We start from the raw sequence: 20092 nt of genomic DNA, 5'->3' as shown, positions 1-20092 counted from the left end.
TAGCAAATTTTAAGCGCCCGCAGCGCCATCTTTGTACAACAATATATTATTTGGATATAAAGGTGTATTTTTTATTTTTTGGTTGTCTCGTAATCTAAAAATAATAACAATGGCCATAATTCTCTAAGCTTATCTCCTGTCTTTAATAACGCTTCTGAGCTATTTTTACTGTAATCACCATGGTGATAAAGCATTTAGTATTCACTAAGCAATTTACTGCATGCTGTCCTTTAAATAAGGATTCTGTCCTTAATTTAAGGAGCAATTTATAAAGTTAAGGTTTTAACTATCAAGATAACTACAGAATTCTAAACTTAAAGATAGGATGTTAATTCACAGAGAGGAATGCATGTGATAACTGTAAAGTGTGTGAGAAATTATAACCTGGCCTGAGCTGTCGTTAAGTGGAGTGTTACTACAGACTGCAATGTAAAATGCAGGATACGGAGCTTTATTTTTTAGTTTATGCAGAGGGGGGCTCTGTATAGAGAGAAATATACACAGGCACACAGACAAAGAGGAAAAAAGAGCGACATCAAGCATATGTGTACACACACACACACACACACACACACACACACACACACACACACACACACACACACACACACACACACAGTCTCTCTCTCTCTCTCTCTCTCTCCTTCCTTGGCTGTAATCATGCTGACAGAGGAGACAGCAGGAGGAGCAGAGCTACAGCCTTCCTGCTTGTGCTCCTCCCCTCCCCTACCTACTGCATGTTAGAAGAACTACGGAAAGGATAACTTAAGGACTGGAGTGATAATATAACACTCTCACTATGAAAACTTATAACTAAACCTTAATAAAGAAAGACTCTGAAATTAATTAACACTTAAAGAGACTCTGTAACATTAAAATGATCCCCTGGGGGGTACTCACCTCGGGTGGGGAAAGCCTCCGGATCCTAATGAGGCTTCCCACGCCGTCCTCTGTCCCACGGGGGTCTCGCCGCAGCCCTCCGAACAGCCGGCGACAGACCCGACTGTAGATTCAATATTTACCTTTGCTGGCTCCAGCGGGGGCGCTGTGGCGGCTTTCCGTTCCGAACTACACGGAAATACCCGATCTCATTCGGGTCCGCTCTACTGCGCAGGCGCAGGACACTTGCGCCTGCGCAGTAGAGCGGACCCGACGGCGATCGGGTATTTCCGTGTAGTTCGGAGCCGACAGCCGTCAGAGCGCCTGCACAGGAGCCAGGAAGGTAAATATTGACGTCACCACTGCACGGACTCCACGGAGGGCTGCAGCGAGACCCCTGACGGATGGAGGACGGCGTGGGAAGCCTCATTAGGATCCGGAGGCCTCCCCCACCCGAGGTGAGTACCCCCCAGGGGATCTTTTCATGTTACAGTTCCTCTTTAAAATACCAAATAGATGTGTGGTGATAAGTTTTCACTTGCCTTATCACCAGCATGGTCTTAGGGTCTATTTCCCCAGGATTTTATAGTTTGCATATGTTTTTCCCGTATGCAAATGTTCTCATTAACAAAAATTTTAATGTGACTTTTAGTATGAGTCTAACAATCATTACATGGGAAACTGATGCATGATGCAGAAATCTGCTACATGCAATCCATATTTTCCCTGCGAAAATTCACATTCAAGGGAAATGACTCAATTGACATTCATTGGTTTAATTTTTAATGCGAAAGTTAGCATTGCAAATTCGTACTTAGTGGAAACTAGCCTAGTGAATTGTGGTCAATCCCTAGTTTGAAAAAACAAAAGCAAAAAACTAAACAATCATATACCCTCATGGCAAACATGTATAAAAATCTAAGTTCCTGATGTAACAATGTATGTTTTCTCTCAAAGTCTGTCATTTTGGCTTTTTTTTTTTTTTTTTTTGGGTAACTATGGCTATGGGGAAGGGGGGTTGGAGATGGATCAAGGGAGGGACAGAAAGGAGTTAATGGGCTTTTTATTTATATGTGTAGGTTTTTTTCCATAGTGCACTAGATGGCGCCTTCCTACTTAGAAAGCTGAATCTGACTCTTCAACTCAGACTTCCTACTCTAATACTTACCAGGGTTGTGGAATTTGTATAAAAATCATCTGACTCCGACTCCTCAGTTTATGAATCCACCGGCTCTGACTCCAGGTAACCAAAATTGCTCCGACTCCTCGACTCCAACTCCATAGCCCTGGTTATTTTTTTTTTACAGACTTTCAATGAATGAGCTTTATTGTTCCGTACAGTAGAGATAATACATAGCTCAGGCACTTTGACTGGCTTTGGGAACACATGTACCCTTTTACAAATCTGTGCTCTAACGGCCGGTGACGGGCAACAACTGGTGTGTGTTTTTCATAGGGCAGGGCAGCTGTAAACAACACCTTAAATATCTCATTGATTGGACTCCAGATGGCTGGCACCTCACTCCAATTAGCTCTTGGGGAGGTCATTAGTCTAGGGGTTAACATACTTTTTCCACCTGCACTGTGAATGTTTACATGGTGTTTTCAATAAAAACATGGAAACATTTTATTATTTGTGTGGTATTAGTTTAAGCAGACTGTGATTGCCCATTTTTGTGACTTCGATGAAGATCAGATCACAATTTATGACCAATTTGTGCGGAAATCCATTCAATTCAAAGGGGTTCACATACTTTTTTTCTTGCTACTGTATATTTCCTTTGTCCAAAGATGGGTTGGCACCGCCAGCAGTAAGTTTTATAGCGCTTTTATTGTAGTAAGCAAGACTGCACTGAGACTGCTGTTTTGGGTGGTAATGCCCTTTATCAAATTGCAAATAGCACGGCTATTTGCAATTTGATTAAGGAAATTACCACTAGAAACAGCAGTCTGTCACTACAGCCTTGCTTACTACAATAAAAGCTATAAAACATACTCCTGGCAGCGCCAACCCATCTTTTGACATTGGACTAGTGTACCTCTGGAAGCACTGGGGTAGAGGTCTGGGCATGCTGCCACATTCATCAGGTGCTCGTTCACTCTCTGTTTGCAGAGCTACGGAGTCAGAGTTGGAGCAATTTTTGGGTACATGGAGTCTGAGGTTTCATGAACTAAGGAGTCGGAGTCGGGAGTCGCAGTCGGATAATTTTTGTACAAAATCCATAGCCCTGGTAAGTATTATACTAAGCAGTTGGAGTTGAGGAGTCTGAGTCGGAGCCATTTCGGGTACCGGGAGTTGGAGGTTTCATAAACTGAGGAGTCTGAGTCGAATGATTTTTGTACCGACTCCATAGGCCTGTCCGTTTGTATGTGATATATTTAATTTCAAGCAATTCCTATTGCCTGGTTTTGCAGCTGGTCCTACGCCTCTAATACTTCAATACGAGGATGGAGTGCAGGTGCTCTGACAAACTTTACCCAATGCTTAAAAAGAAATAAATATGGTAGTCTCCCTATCCTAACTACACCCACTACAGGGTACTAAATCAGACCACATCAGCTGAGACTGTCAGAAAGCACCAGCATCTAATCAGGGGAACAAAAAAAAAAAGAGTGAAGAGTCAATACTTTGCTAGATGTAAAAATGTAGCCATGATCGTTTAATAAAATTGTATCATGAAGACTTAAGAAACTTATCTATACAAACACACTTGTCAATAAGACATGCCCTATGGGTACTGAATCAGGTATAATACCTGATGTATATAATTTTCAATAAATATTTAATAAAACACCACTGCATACTGATGTTTCACACAGTGAACTTCCTATATAGGCATGGTAGTCATATGCTATGGGGGTCCTGGCTGATCCCCCTCCACTTAGACAAATTGCTAGTGGGGTGTAGCTATCCCACAGCTTGACTACAGGGTTTATTGCCAAGGATGGTATGGACCTGAGTGTGGTCACATAGTGTGATATTATAAATCACCTCAGCAAACCCCTCACTAGTATTGATCCTATACACACCCCAATAAGGGAGGCTATTAACAAGAAAAGTGCTATAAAATGTGCATTGTGCTGTACATAGAGAACCTTAATGAGATCACATTTCACCTGAAACGGCTTCTTCAGAAGGTGCTATACATATGTTACATAAGTGCTATACAAAGTACACATCACCACATAATTAAAATAACAAAATGCCCCCCATATCTGATAGCCCCTGTCAGAGCTGTGTGAGCCGTGTTTGGCAACCATATTTATACCAGAGAGGCAGGAAGAGGTGGTAATCGCTCTATTAGGCCACACCCACCAATGCAAAACATACCCTGGCCGAATATAGGTCGGGGTATAGGATATAACCTCAGGGGAACCATCTCCCCTCGTTCGCTTACCTATTGTTATGATATCCCATAGTGTAGGGTTCTCAAATGTCCCCAGACCGCTCAAACTAAGAGATGGACGCTGTCTGCGCTCCACCAGCGTCTCAAGGGTCAGGGTTTGCGCTCCACTTGCGTAATTTCCTCCGCTATCTCCCTACATCTCGCGCGAACGGGCGCATCAAAGGTGCAGCCCATTCCAACTTGGCGTGACGTTACCGTGGGTGGAGGAGGCGGCAGAATAGGCGCTCTTACTATATCTAAACCCACCCCTATCGCTATGGGAACGCATGACGTGTTGCCATGTCTACATCCCATCGAGGGATGCGACCAAGACTGCGTGTCAAAGGCCTATCAATAGGCAAGGGGAAACAGAATAAATAGATAAATGGGTGCGTCAGTACGCATCACAAACAAATACTATGCCCTCTTGTAAAGTGGGCTATCAATGCAAATAGATGCGCAAATGCGCATCGCATACGCATAACTATAGGGTAAACATAAGAACACAGTGGGCAATGAATAGACACAATAATGGGCATAGAACAGAGGAAATGATCCATCAGTGTGCCCTACAGTAAGTATTTGTGCCAGATCAACATATACATCTGATCAAACCTATATATCACACTGGATACAGACGCACATTAAAGGAGAACCAAGGATACACATCACTTACAAAAGGATGGTATAATATACAATCAATATTCATTATATTACTCTTAAATCTGTGTCTGTGTGTGAGTGTGAGTGTGTGTCTTTATAAAAAACATGCAAGGTTGAAGTCCTCAGTCAATCCATTCGGGGAGATAGTGTCCAAGCGGAATATCCACTGGGATTCAATTTGTGTCAACCTTTGATCAAAATTTCCCCCTCTAAAATCCCTCCCCCATGTTTGTATCCCCCAGAATTGAATGTCAAAACGTTTGGTGAGATGAAATTCATTCATATGTCTAGCAATAGGTGTATCTCTCCTGTGTTTGATATCACCAACATGTTCGAGCATACAATCTTTTAATTGTCTAGTTGTCTTGCCCACATACCAAAGGTTGCAGGGGCATTTAGCCCCATATACTACCCCCTTGCTTTCGCAGTTAATAAAAGTGCGCACACTAAATGTTCTACCATTTTTTGGAACTGTAAATTGTTTCACAGTTGGCATGTGTGTGCAGGCCTTACAACGGCCACATCTAAAAAGAACCCACTGGTTTTGGTGGCAACCAGGTTTCTCTTGGGGCCGTATGTCAGGCATAGGTACTGTGGACCAATATGTCCCTTAAGTTGGATGACATCATAACAATAGGTAAGCGAACGTGGGGAGATGGTTCCCCTGAGGTTATACCCTGACCCACTATGTTTTGCATTGGTGGGTGTGGCCTAATAGAGCGATTACCACCTCTTCCTGCCTCTCTGGTAAAAATATGGTTGCCGAACACGGCTCACACAGCTCTGACAGGGGCTATCAGATATGGGGGGCATTTTGTTATTTTAATTATGTGGTGATGTGTACTTTGTATAGCACTTATGTAACATATGTATAGCACCTTCTGAAGCCGTTTTAGGTGAAATGTGATCTCATTAAGGTTCTCTATGTACAGCACAATGCCCGTTTTATAGCACTTTTCTTGTAAATAGCCTCCCTTATTGGGGTGTGTATAGCATCAATACTAGTGAGGTGTTTGCTGAGGTGATTTATAATATCACACTATGTGACCACACTCAGGTCCATACCACCCTTGGCAATGAACCCTGTAGTCAAGCTGTGGGATAGCTACACCCCACTAGCAATTTGTCTAAGTGGAGGGGGATCAGCCAGGACCCCCATAGCATATGACTACCATGCCTATATAGGAAGTTCACTGTGTGAAACATCAGTATGCAGTGGTGTTTTAATAAATATTTATTGAAAATTATATACATCAGGTGTATTATACCTGATTCAGTACCCATAGGGCATGTCTTATTGACAAGTGTGTTTGTATCCTTTCCCTAGTACCTCCATTTTCGGTTAGTGTATGTGAAACTTATCTATAGTAATGCTTAGATTGGAGGAGACAAATCAAGAGGGTCCCTTGGATGCAATAAGTCATGTATGTAACATATGATTAGGTTTCAGTATTCAGCAAATTTGTCGATTTTTGTATTTTTCCCATTGTGCTCTCGTGTGAAAAAAATATTATTTTGTCCAAAATTTGCTTTCTCGCTGCAGAGATGGGAAATTGAAAATATGCATTGAGAGGAGCGACACCAGCCTGAATCTATGTAAAGCAGTTTACAAATGTGAGACTAGTCTATTTGGCATGACCCACCCATTGTCTTCAGTATGCTCAATAATCCCCGTAAGAGGCATGCAAGTCTGACTGACAAGTGGCATGTAGTCTGTGGAGAGGCATGAGAAGAGTAGCAGGAGGCAAAATGCTGCAGGGAAAAGCAATTGTCAAAGGAAAATTCAATCTGGTTGATTGCTATTCCTCCAAGCAATCCTTGTAAAAGCTTGACACTTCACTTGCCAGCATGCTGAAGTGGGTTCAAGTTTGGGGGCCCTTGTACAGAAATCAACAGGCAGTCGTGAAATTATGGTAAAAAGCATGAATTTAGAGTTCCCACGCAGCTCCATTAGGTAAGGTTTCCATACGTATGCAAGAGGCTCTATTTTTATTAGTGGCCTCTGTGAAGCAAAAGATTTTACACCCATGGAACATGGCAATTTTTTTATATTAATTTAACAACATTAGTTCAAATGATCTATGAATAGAAGTTTGGTAAAAATAAACTAAATGTTGCTATTTTTGCAAGCTAAACCAGAAAACATCAGTTGTACAAATTCCCAAATGGTACCTGAAGCGACACGTAACATGATGAGATAAATGTGTAGGTACAGGAAATATCAAAATAATGCTTTTACAGACCCCATGATAGGTAGATGTATATTTATATTGTGAATCTACAAGCACCTCTGTAGTTTCACAATCTCTTTCCTAGCACTATAGATCAGTACAATTTACCATTAATGCATGAAACGCTAGCTTTTACTTGGTTAGTTAAAGCCTCATCTACACGGTACAATTTTCCATCAGATAGACGGATCTATTATATAGATTAAGACATTGTTTTGTGTGTTGTTTTCAGGTCAATTTTTCGATAGATTTTGCTTTCATAAGTACCCAAAATCTATTGCAATCTAATGCAATTCGATTGGACCGGTTGGAAATTATCTAATGCTGGATCTACACTATACAATTTTTTGGCAGATTTACCTGCCCAATCGATTATTTCAAGCAGGTCCCATCTGAAAATCTAACAATTTTTTGAGCAATTTTATGACCGATTTCCATTTCTACGGTTATCGGTCAGAATATCGCTCAAAAAAATGCTTTAGATTCTCAGATCGGACATGCTGGAAATAATCGATTGGGCAGGTAAATCTGCTGAAAAATTGTATAGTGTGGATCCAGCATAATAGATCCATCTAATAGACCCGATCTGACGGAAAATTATACCATGTAGATGAGGCTAAGCACTACCACAAACAATCAGCTAATTATCAGTTAAATTAATTAATCAGCACTACCACAAACAGAAGTGGTACACACGCTAGAGCAGCCTTTCTCAAACTTTTTAACTTGGAGGAACCCTGCAAATATGTTTTGGATCTCAAGGAACCCCTGCATTTTGCAGGAGGCATGGACTTTAAAAGTGGGTGTGGCTGTTTATTTCACTACCCCCTATTACACGGCCACTCATTATGTTCGGTTTCCTTATTTTAGTGCATTATATTAATGTGCTCATATATTATTTTGACCCCTTATTTTGTGCTTTTTACAGTATCACCTATTATAATGTGCTCTCTCATATTTCACCCACAATGGGGGAAAATTCCAAGGAACCCCTGCAGAGTACTCAAGGAACTCCGGGGTTCCAAGGAACCCTGGTTGAGAAAGCCTGCTCTAGAGTCTCGACTAAAATAGCCTCAAATGGCCATCTTGGTCAAGTTCAGCCTAGCATGTGTAAGAGACCTAACTGCTGTCATCCATCTGAATGTGGGCCGTCCTTCCTCTGGGGAAGGAGGATTCAATCTTCTAATATGTGAGGAAGGAAACTGAGTAGTTAACTATAGTCACTTTGTATGGCATGCAGATTGACAGCTGATCTAGTCATGGAGGAATAATGGCATGATAATGAAAGCTACAGCAGTTTCCAATGTGTGCTTTGTTCACCTTCTGGTCACATGAAGGCTTGGGTAAGGTGAAAAGGCAGCAGTCCTGGCAAAGTCACTACCCTTTGCATTCATATGACTGAAAAGGGCAATAACTGACAACCTGCTTTAAAATAAAATTTGAGTAAGAGCACTAGGGGAGGCGCCCAGTAGGTAATATAATTAACAGTATACCAAGGTAAGAAAATTCAAGTCTTACCTGGTAACGAAGACTCAGACAGAGTAGATGAAAATAATTTATTTTGCACTATTTCAATTATTTTCATCTACTCTGTCTATGAGTCTTCGTTACCAGGTAAGACTTGAATTTTCTTACCTTGGTATACTGTTAATTATATTACCTACTGGGTGCCTCCCCTAGTGCTCTTACTCATGTTTTGACCCCTTCTTGGAGGGGTAAGCACCACTGTATTTATATAGGGTGCATTCTTTTTCGGGAGCAGCGACCTACAAGGCTGAGTGGAGACGGTTATTCTCCACACGTACTGATAGTGGTTACCCTCATAAGTAACCCACACTTGTGAGTATAATCTTCTACTTTATGTAGACCCTATACCATTACGATAATGCACGATATCGGGCTGCCGGCGTCCCTGTGTTTTTTCTCTCCGCTAGTCAGTTTTAAAATAAAATTTGAAAAACTTCTTCCCATCATAGAAACCCCAATGGGGTAACAATACCCAAATACCAGGTATTAATTACTTGGCTCCACAGAGTGTAGCCCAGAGTTTGTAATTTGAAGTGCAGGCAATATCTAACTACTCTCAAGGCATTTGTGCTACATAACAGCATGTCAGGCTAGGTACCGTATTTTTCGGACTAGAAGACGCTCCGGACCATAAGACGCACCTGGGTTTAGAGGACAAGAAGCTGGAAAAAAAATACTAAGGGCCTGTACACACTGCTGCGCTTGCGCTGCGCTTTTCAAATTGCATGCGCTTTTTAATCACAAGGTCTTTTGAAAAATAATGAAAATCATGACGACATGCACACACTGTAGCGATGCGCTTTTTCTATTCTCATTAGGGCTTGCGATTTAAAAATCTCATGCGATTTTGAAAAGCGCAGCAGTGTGTACAGGCCCTAAACCTGGTGGGTGCATGGTGCAGGGGTGTCTTGTGGAACTTTTCCCTCCAAGCTGGTTTGCTGTATGGTCTGCTATATTCTTTAGTCCTCTTGGTGTATCTAATATGCCAGAAACCAGTCTCTCTCACTTACTCTATCTATCTATCTATCAGCATGTAAGTGCATGATGGACAGCAGATCTCTAGGCTGTGTATGTTGGTGTTGATGTTAGTATGTGAAAGTGCAGAGTTAATGCAGGATTTGTATCAGCTACAACAAAGAAATGTATTTCTGCAAAGGCTATTATGCTGTTGTGTTTCTTTTAGAGCTGAGAGTAAGTTCTGAGTTCAGGTCTGCTTGAGACAACAGGGATTGTTAGAATTGAGCCCTGAGCTCAGATGTTATGGTGGTGCAGGTGGAGGCAAGAAGAGAGGAAGCAGGGAAATTACACTGTCCAAAGGCTGCAGGCAGAGCGCACAGGATTCATGGCAACGGGCTGAGTGATCCAGAGCCGTCTCAGCAGAAGAGTGTCAGCTGCTTTGCAGGGAGACTGGATCATAACGTCAGCCTCTCGTTCTCTCTCTGGCTGGACACAAGTATCAGAGGTCTGTTTGAAGCAGCCGAGGGCTTCAGGTCACTCATCCCTGTCACGCTACTTGCCTGTTTATGTCTGGTCACGCTTCACTTCCTTTCCTCCGATGTATATACAGAAGCACGTGGCGTCACTGACCCTGATTCCTAATAGCAGAACAGCGTGTATACATCGGAGGAAAGGAAGTGAAGTATGACCAGACATAAAGCAGGCAAGTAGTGTGACAGGGATGAGTGACCTGAAGCCCTCGGCTGCTTCAAACAGACCTCTGATACTTGTGTCCAGCCAGAGAGAGAACGAGAGGCTGACGTTATGATCCAGTCTCCCTGCAAAGCAGCTGACACTCTTCTGCTGAGACGGCTCTGGATCACTCAGCCCGTTGCCATGAATCCTGTGCGCTCTGCCTGCCCTGCAGCTTTTGGACGTTTCTCTGCCTCCTCTCTCAGTGGGAAGTGCGGGTCGTGACAGGCGATTCACCTCATCTGCAAGGATTGCGCTTTGAGGGAAAAGCTATTAATTTTAAAATGCTTTTATTTTACTGGATCCGATGGTCTCGGAGGCGGGATCATGGCTCTGCCATTGGGCCAATCACTGTGCAGTGACTGTACAGTGATTGGTCCAATGACACAGCCATCATCCTGCCTCAGAGACCATCGGGCCAGTCAAATTAAAGCATTTTAAATTACTGGCTCTTCCTAATAGCGCAGGATGCTCTGAATGACCTCTAAAGGTTTAATGTATCAAAGTAATAAAGTCTCCTCGAGTGCCGATTCAGGCTCAGCACTATGTGCTCACAATAGCCAGTGTGATCTATTGAAAATATGGGCACTCCGGACCCTACCCATGGTATATTCGGACCATAAGACGCAGTTACTTTTTCTCCCCACCTTTGGGAGAAAAAAAGTGCGTCTTATGGTCCAACAAATACGGTAATCATATTTATGGGTGGGCTAGGGGGAGGAAGCGCAGTGGGCAGCATGGTTTGTTAGTGTTGATGCTCTTGACAGATAGGAGCTGAACATCAACCTAATCAACACATTCCCATAGACAGATTATTGTCAGTGACACCAAAAATGGTTGAACCAGAAGATTGGTTTAAAGTCTATGGGGGACCCTTGAGAGGAAGCACTGTTGTGCTGAAATATTGTGACCTAGGGAAAGCATCCACATGATAAATCCAGAAAAGCAAGTACTGCCACAGGAGGACACACACCCTTTCCCTGTGCAGAAATGTATTGCCTATATACCCATCTTTCTACAGAATGATCAAGTAGCATTCAGAATTAAAAAAAGGAAAAACAAATGTAAATGGAATCCTATTCTCTACATTTCTGATGATTTGTTGAGAAACAAAAGTAATTAGGTGTCTGCAGCACTGCAATATGGTGGGTGTAGTCAATAATATTAAAGGTGGGTGTACTCAAATTCCAATTCCTCAAATTACGCATATTTATAGTCACCAGTCTGCTATTAGACGCTCACTTTAGAACACACAACAGATCTTTGAAACCTTACAACAGGATAATGGTAAATAAAGAGATTATACTAATAGGATTGCAGTCACGTTTTAATAGTTTGGGATATGCACTGTTTAAATGATAGAAGGGAGATGCGGCTTATATAGCCATGAGATTATTAAGGATTTACTATACTGGTAAATATAACTTTGGGATGAATATCTCATACGTTATTTCCCCCAGCAGAAGCCAAGCACCGTTACATGGGTGTTAAACCGTAACATTTACGGTAATACAAAACATAATTCCTGGTACACACCATGCAATTTACCGTCAGATAATTTGTCAGATCCGATCTGATTTTCAAATAATTTTTCTGATCAATTTTGTATAGAAGTGATCAGAAAATCAATTGGAAATCAGATGAACCTGGCAGAAATAATCGATTCGACCCATCTGATGGGAAATTGTATGGTGTGTATCAGGCATTAAATAAAATAACCATAAAGAGATTACAAAATAAAAGGCAACAGATGACCAAGACAGTGCTGGATATAGTCCTGTGGCATTAAAGAGAATCTGTATTGTTAAAATCGCACAAAAGTAAACATACCAGTGCGTTAGGGGACATCTCCTATTACCCTCTGTCACAATTTCGCCGCTCCTCGCCGCATTAAAAGTGGTTAAAAACAGTTTTAAAAAGTTTGTTTATAAACAAACAAAATGGCCACCAAAACAGGAAGTAGATTGATGTACAGTATGTCCACACATAGAAAATACACCCATACACAAGCAGGCTGTATACAGCCATCCTTTTGAATCTCAAGAGATCATTTGTGTGTTTCTTTCCCCCTGCAGCTATCTTCCACTGAAGTGTCAGGCTGTTTCTTCCTGCAGAGTGCAGACAGCTGTGCCAGTATGTAATTCCTCAGTATGTGAAAGCCCAGCCAGCTCAGAGGAGGATTTATCCAGCTTGTAAAAGATAATAGAACAGAGAGAAGCTGCACTAATCTAAATATCACACAGGCAGTGTGCAGAGAGGGGCCTGGATGGGGGAGTTCACAGCAGAACCACAACACTGAAGAACTTGGCAGCCTTCCAGACACAGGCCTGACAAGTCTGACAAGAGAGAGATAAGTTGATTTATTACAGAGATGGTGATAGTAGAATGTGCTGCAGTAAGCCAGAACACATTAGAATAGCTTTTGGAACTTGTAGGATGATAAAAAACAGGATGCAATTTTTGTTACGGAGTCTCTTTAAAGGGTTGACGTGGGTTTTGCATGTAGCCACATGCCTTATCAAGGTCTTTATAAAGCACAAATCTTGATAAGGCACTTGATGGCATGAGAAACATTTGTCTATCTTTTACCTCCTGAGCACTCTTATTAAGCATTTTCCTTCCAGTAATTTCATTGAATTGTGTATTAAAACTTAAGACTTAGCCCCCAGATAGTGTGCTTGGCTTCTGCTGGGTGATACAGTGCATCCTTTGTTGCCAGGCTCCCATCACGTATTTGATGTGATGGATTTTACCCTAGACGTTACTGGGCATTTAATTATGTGTTATTTTAAATTGAGCATGTGTAGAACTGTTTATGGTGTAAGACTCAGCCTAAAAACTCAGAAATCAGCTGCTCCCACTGGTCAGCTGCCACCATTTCCATTCATGCAACGGCGGTGACAGGAATATGGACCCAGTCTAGTGACCGTGGGCCAATGGGATAAAACATTAGCACAGGAGAAATAGGTGTTCACAATGTATGACCAGGCTTAAGGCTTACTCCATAAACGGCCAGACACAGAATCACTATAAGGAATAAGCACCGGGCCATAGTGGCAAGAACGCTCTCCAGAGGCTTCCCCATCAGGCCATTCCAGCACTGAGGTCCCTGTAGCGCGGATACACTGTGCCTGCAGTGGCGTAGCTAAGGAGCTGTGGGCCCCGATGCAAGTTTTAGAATGGGGCCCCCCATGCACTCTATACATAGCAATTGAAACGGCGCTCTAAAAGCTGCCAATGGCAACTACAATGTCAGAGGTGCAAGAAGGGGATGGGGAATAGTTTGTTAATGATTACCACTATTCAAAGTATATATATATATATATATATATATATATATATATATATATATATATATATATATATATATATATATATATATATATATATATATATAAATGATTATTATGAGCACTGGACCAATATAGAGCTAATACTGTGGTTGAGGGAGAGCCATTCGGGGCCCCTCTGGCCCAAGGGCCCCGATGAGGTCGCTACCGCTGCACCCCCTATTGCTACGCCCCTGGCCTGCACAGTATCACAGACCCACTTGGGCTTTGGCAGAAAAAAAAAACAAGAGCCCAATTGGGCCTGTCTTACTGCGCATGTGGCTAGTGCTTGTGCAGTAGCACGAAACCCGATCATGCAAGGCTTTTTCTGCCAGAAGGGTCTGTGTTACTGTGCATTTGCAATCAGTCGACAAGCAGTTTTGCAGAGAGAGGGACAGTGCTAGAACACCTTAGTAGAGGAGGACAGGGAAAGCCTCTGGAGGATCCAGTGGCTTCCCTCTCCCAAGGTGAGGACCCATTTGGAAAACTTTTTTTTCCCCTACAGGTACACTTTAACCAGCAGTTTGAATCAATAAATTGATTTGGTAGCATTGATCAAGTAAACTATGCTGTATTGTGTGAAAGTGCTTCCATCCTACCCACAAACAGGATAAGTATTTCCAAGCCCATCTCTGCACCAGCAAGTATGGCATCACTCGGCTGAACTCTTGTACTTTGCTACAGGTACACGGGACAGAGCTAGACACGTGACAAGGAACTATATGCACCATGGATACATTGTCACATGAAATACAGTTGTAAAACCTACTCTGAATACCCTTACATGTTTATAAGTGCATCAACGCTAAGTATGATGTCACTATTTTATTAGCAGCAACATCCTTACCCACACTACTTGAAATATTTATAATTTACGAGAACATAAAAACTTTAGTGTTTAGGTGCTTTTTAAAAATTGATGCAGATTGCTCAACATTTCATTGTAACATGGATAAGCTACTGTTCTCCCTGAAAAAAAGGAAATACTAAGCGGAACTCTTGCACAGCACACAATGAAATCTTTATTCCACATATAGCTGCTGGAGAAATCCACTGCTCTGTGTTCCTGTGCTTGTTTAGCCAGATTAAAGTGTCTAATTAGTTATCAGTAGCTGTGAATAGACTGCAGGCACTCTGCCCAGGCAGCTTTCCTCATGCATATAATGCTAGGTACACACCATAAAATTTTCTGGCAAATTTAACGGCCATTTCGATTATTTCCCACATGTCCGATCTGAATTTCTATCAATTTTCTATTTTCTGACCGATTTTCATAGCAGTGAACGAAAAACGATTGAAAAAAAAAAAAGGATCGGAAAATCGAAAATCAACTGGAAAATCTATCGAAATTCAGGTCGGACATGTTGAAAATAATCGATCTGGCAGGTAAGTCTGACAGAAAATTGTATGGTGGGTACCTAGCATAACACGGAGTCTTAACCCCTTCAGTGCTCCCTGCAAAGTTAAGCCAATTTGTAAACTTCTGAATTGAATTCAGATTTAAACCAGAACTTTACTCAGTGCAATATAAATATGCAAGGTTATATACATCTTGCAAAAAACATGGTTTCTATAGTATTTATTCACTGTATGTTGCCTTCTTTGTACATACATAAAACAAACTATCTTAGGCCTAGTGCACACCAAAAACCGCTAGCAGATCTGCAAAATGCTAGCAGATTTTGAAACGCTTTTTCTTCTTTTTCTGTAGCGTTTCACCTAGCATTTTGCGGTTTTGTGAAGTTTTTGGTGTAGTAGATTTCATGTATTGTTACAGTAAAGCTGTTACTGAACAGCTACTGTAACAAAAAACGCCTGGCAAACCGCTCTGAAGTGCCGTTTTTTAGAGCGGTTTGCGTTTTTCCTATACTTAACATTGATGCAGAAACGCATCCGCAATCCAAAATCTGCAGCAGCCCGGGAGTATGCGTTTCTACAAAACGCCTCCCGCTCTGGTGTACACCAGCCTATTGAAATACATTACCCTAGCGGATCCGCACCCGCAAGTGGATCGCAAACCGCAGCAGAACCGCTCTGGTGTGCACTAGGCCTTACTGATGATGCCAGAAGTATCTATTCCAACAAGAAAAAATGCACAGGACTTTACATTCATACAGAAGCAAACTATTACATGCATATATCTGTCCTAAACCAATGTGCTGTAAACAAAAAGGAGGTTGTAAAACCAAACTACCTATTCCTTTCTGGACTTTTGCCTTGCCCATGGAATTGAGAATATAAAAATGTTAAGAGGCATTTCTTTAAGCTGACTTACCTCTACATCAGAGACCTTCATCCGTGTTCCTTCTTTACCAACAAATATATCATCAATGTCAACCAAAATGTATCGATCAAGAGTGAGGCAGAGACGCTTGCCAGTTAAGTAAGCAATAGCATCAACAAATATAAGTTTATGCAGCCAAAAGTTAAGATTGTTTCCAAACAATACACGCTGGATGCCGTCATGAAGGCCCAGGTCCTGTACCACAGTAGCGTGAAGTGCTTTGTGTGTAGCAAGGTGAGGAATGGACTCTGCTGACTTGGTGCTAGCCAGCAGCACAGGTTCATACGTGCTATGGTTAGATTGGAATACTGTCCAGTCATCTCCTGGAAGAGGCCCTTGCTCCACCTCATTTGCTCTTGTTACATACAGAAGTGGAGCATTAGGGTTAATGTGGTAGTCCCGTAATCCCAAATTGGAATGTAGGAATAGTGGGAAGCCTTTCAACTGTGCACTCAATAAGCTGTTCTCATTAGCTTTGAAGAACCCAATGATACCAACTCCATATTCCACACAGTATTTGTCCAACAGCTCCCTGTTCCAAGCATCTAAGTTGACATACTTCAGGATATTTTCATAGATGATTAGAGCATAACGGCCCCGATCTTTATCAGTCAAAGTTGGCATGTCTCCCTTCCCTGGAGCAATTTCCGTCCTGTACCTAAATCGGCCAGATTCCAAAATAGCCACAATTTCCTGTCCAAGTTGGGAGTATATGCTCTCCACAAACACCAGCACCACAGGTTCAGTTCGGGAAGTATCCACAGATTTAGCCACCCTCCAGCTGGCTTGGGGCCGAAACTCAATTCTCTGCTGACTGCTACAGTCACTAAAGGGTAAAGGGGGAGGCTCCTTAATTTTTGGGCTATTGGTGACATAGTAAGCCAAGAAGCACATGGAGGCTAAGCTGAATGCAATCAAAAGGAGGATCAAGCGGTGGAGTTCCAGCTGTCGCATGTGCCGAACTAGTTTCCATAGATGAATCATGGTGAGGACAAATACCTCACCAGCTTTCAGAGTTCACCTACTTTGCTTGAGCGCTGTCCTCTGACTGCACAAGGCCAAGGCGTGATGTTCCTCAGGAGAGCAGCAGCACAGAAAAAGGCAGTAAAAGCAGGACGCGAAGAGGTGAGATCGCCTCCAGCCTGCCATTTATGTCAGGTTACCATGGCCTCCAATTCCCATTGCTTCCATGCACTCCAATCTGGGCTGCTTAACAGATCGCCACCACAAGATTACATCCCAAACACTTCTCACATCTCTCTTCTTCTTCCTCTGGCAAGTAGCTGCTTCTGAAGAGTAACTCCCTCCCTGTGTTTAATCCAGATGCTTAATCTTTGCGGTTAGGCTGTATCCTGCAATTGAACAAAATAAAACATTATTAAAAAAAATGCCTGACACAATAAGGAACAGTTACTTAACCACTACAGTTCCCGGTTTCTGCAATATATATGAATGACTAGACAGCAGAAAAGTTCACAGCCACAGCATCAACCCTGCTTCCCCCTGTGCATTAACGATTTATCAATATTTGCTTACATCTCAACAAACTTACAGAGTATGAACCTGGATCCTTTATGCAAGACAAATGACCTTTAATCCACACATGGGGTTCTTCAATGCTTACCATGACCAGTGTACAACCCACACATTTTCTGTACCATACAATTGTTAAATACATATAGTGGAAAAGTGTTTAAAAAGATATCACTAACACCGGTATATCATTTTAGTCCTATCGACATCTAAAAAATGTAGAAGTCTATAGTGATACCACCTTAAAAAAAATAAATCTGCAGGTTTCAGGAGGGCAGAGGGAAGGCTGCAGCATGACGCAGTGCACAGAGTTCTCAGTGTTAAAAGGGTACTTCAAAACGTAAGATGTGAAAAACAATGAACAGTAAATTTACCCATCTAGAGGTGTGACTATAGTCCCAGTCTGGATTTTCCCCCTATACGTCCTTAAAAGTACTGTGCTTTAATCTCATCTGTCTAACTCAACTGTTCCTGCAGTTATCCAGAGCTTGACTTTGGTGCAAAACCAAACTCCTTCCATCTCTGTCCACCCAGTGATGTAAATCTCCACTCAACTTTCCCCCACAGCTCAAGTGTGTCACCTGGAGGAGACATGGGTTAAGACTTCAGTAACTAAGTGGACAGAGATGGGAGGGGTTGCTGCATACAACCAGATAACTAAAGGGACAGCCCAGTTCGCCCAGAGGTGGATAGAAGGATAATTCTGACTAAGTACAGACACCTGGCCAACTTCAGCTTATTAAAGATACACTGAAGCGAAAAAAATGATGATATTATGATTTGTATGTGTAGCACAGCTAAGAAATAAAACATTAAGATCAGATACATCAGTCTAATTGTTTCCAGTACAGGAAGAGTTGAGAAACTCCAGTTGTTATCTCTATGCAAACAAGCCATTAAGCTCTCCGACTAATTTAGTCGTGGAGAGGGCTGTTTTCTGACTTTATTATCTCAACTGTTCCTGGACTATTTACTTTTCCTCTGCTAGAGGAGAGGTCATTACTTCACAGACTGCTCTGAAAGACTCATTTTGAATGCTGAGTGTTGTGTAATGTGCACATATTATAGAATGATGCAATGTTAGAAAAAACACTATATACCTGAAAATAAAAGTATGAGAATATTTTATTTGCTGCTAATCTTCTAGTAATTATTCATAGTACACCACCAATTCACTATATCATATTTTTTTTTCGCTTCAGTGTCTCTTTAAGTCATGTCAAGTTTACATTAAGCTGGCAATATACATCACACTTTAACTTGCAGATGATAAGCCAATGACCATTCACAGTCATCCTAACACAGCCAGCAGTCTTCTCCCATAAACAGTGTTAGGGCCTACTGATACTATATTGGCTAATAAACTTCAGCTTAAAGTATAATGTTGCACCAGTGAATGTAATATAAGTATTTGACAGATGTTGCTATAGGTTTTCCAAGCTAACCAGGCATTGTGCAGTCACTGGAGGGTGGAGATCACTGTGCAGTCACTAGAGGGTGGAGATCACTGTGCAGTCACTAGAGGGTGGAGATCACTGTGCAGTCACTAGAGGGTGGAGATCACTGTGCAGTCACTAGAGGGTGGAGATCACTGTGCAGTCACTAGAGGGTGGAGATCACTGTGCAGTCACTAGAGGGTGGAGATCACTGTGCAGTCACTAGAGGGTGGAGATCCCTGTGCAGTCACTGGAGGGTGGAGATCCCTGTGCAGTCACTGGAGGGTGGAGATCCCTGTGCAGTCACTGGAGGGTGGAGATCCCTGTGCAGTCACTGGAGGGTGGAGATCCCTGTGCAGTCACTGGAGGGTGGAGATCCCTGTGCAGTCACTGGAGGGTGGAGATCCCTGTGCAGTCACTGGAGGGTGGAGATCCCTGTGCAGTCACTGGAGGGTGGAGATCCCTGTGCAGTCACTGGAGGGTGGAGATCCCTGTGCAGTCACTGGAGGGTGGAGATCCCTGTGCAGTCACTGGAGGGTGGAGATCCCTGTGCAGTCACTGGAGGGTGGAGATCCCTGTGCAGTCACTGGAGGGTGGAGATCCCTGTGCAGTCACTGGAGGGTGGAGATCCCTGTGCAGTCACTGGAGGGTGGAGATCCCTGTGCAGTCACTGGAGGGTGGAGATCCCTGTGCAGTCACTGGAGGGTGGAGATCCCTGTGCAGTCACTGGGGGTTGATTGTCACTTGTCAGATTGCTGCCACTTGTATGAATGCAAAGAAAAACTAGTCAACTCTTAAAAAGTAAAGATGGCCATACACTTGTTAATATGGCCAGCAGATAGATCCCTCTCTGATCATTCACTGATCAGAGATTTTCAATCGATTTTAGCATTAAATCTTTGAAAAATCTGTGTTCCTGCCAGGCCCCAGTCCCCCAAGGCCCCCCTCCTCCTTCCACCGTGTGGTCCTGGTCTCTGCTTCTCTGTCTTGTTTCCCCCAGGTCAGTGATCTGCAAACTTGGCTCTCCAGCTGTTAAGGAATTACAAGTCCCACAATGCATTTGCCTTTATGAATCATGGCTGTGATTGTCAGACTCCTGCAATGCATTGTGGGACTTGTAGTTGCTTAACAGCTG

The 20092-nt window shown here is 42.5% G+C and overlaps 1 protein-coding gene across 2 annotated transcripts in view; it reads right to left on the bottom strand.

The window, feature by feature from the left end:
* The window catches only part of NDST2 (N-deacetylase and N-sulfotransferase 2), a 307422-nt gene that overhangs the window by 127246 nt on the left and 160084 nt on the right, over positions 1-20092 (bottom strand). For both annotated transcript variants that reach the window (XM_068258024.1, XM_068258025.1), the window contains one exon: positions 15980-17340. In XM_068258024.1, the coding sequence (XP_068114125.1) occupies positions 15980-16972 (993 nt within the window). In that variant the 5' untranslated portion in view covers positions 16973-17340. The remainder of the gene's footprint in view (positions 1-15979; positions 17341-20092) is intronic.

The sequence above is a fragment of the Hyperolius riggenbachi genome, chromosome 10, assembly GCF_040937935.1.
Source record: "Hyperolius riggenbachi isolate aHypRig1 chromosome 10, aHypRig1.pri, whole genome shotgun sequence".
In the NCBI taxonomy this organism is placed as follows: domain Eukaryota; kingdom Metazoa; phylum Chordata; class Amphibia; order Anura; family Hyperoliidae; genus Hyperolius; species Hyperolius riggenbachi.
This window is presented reverse-complemented; position numbering and strand designations above follow the sequence as displayed.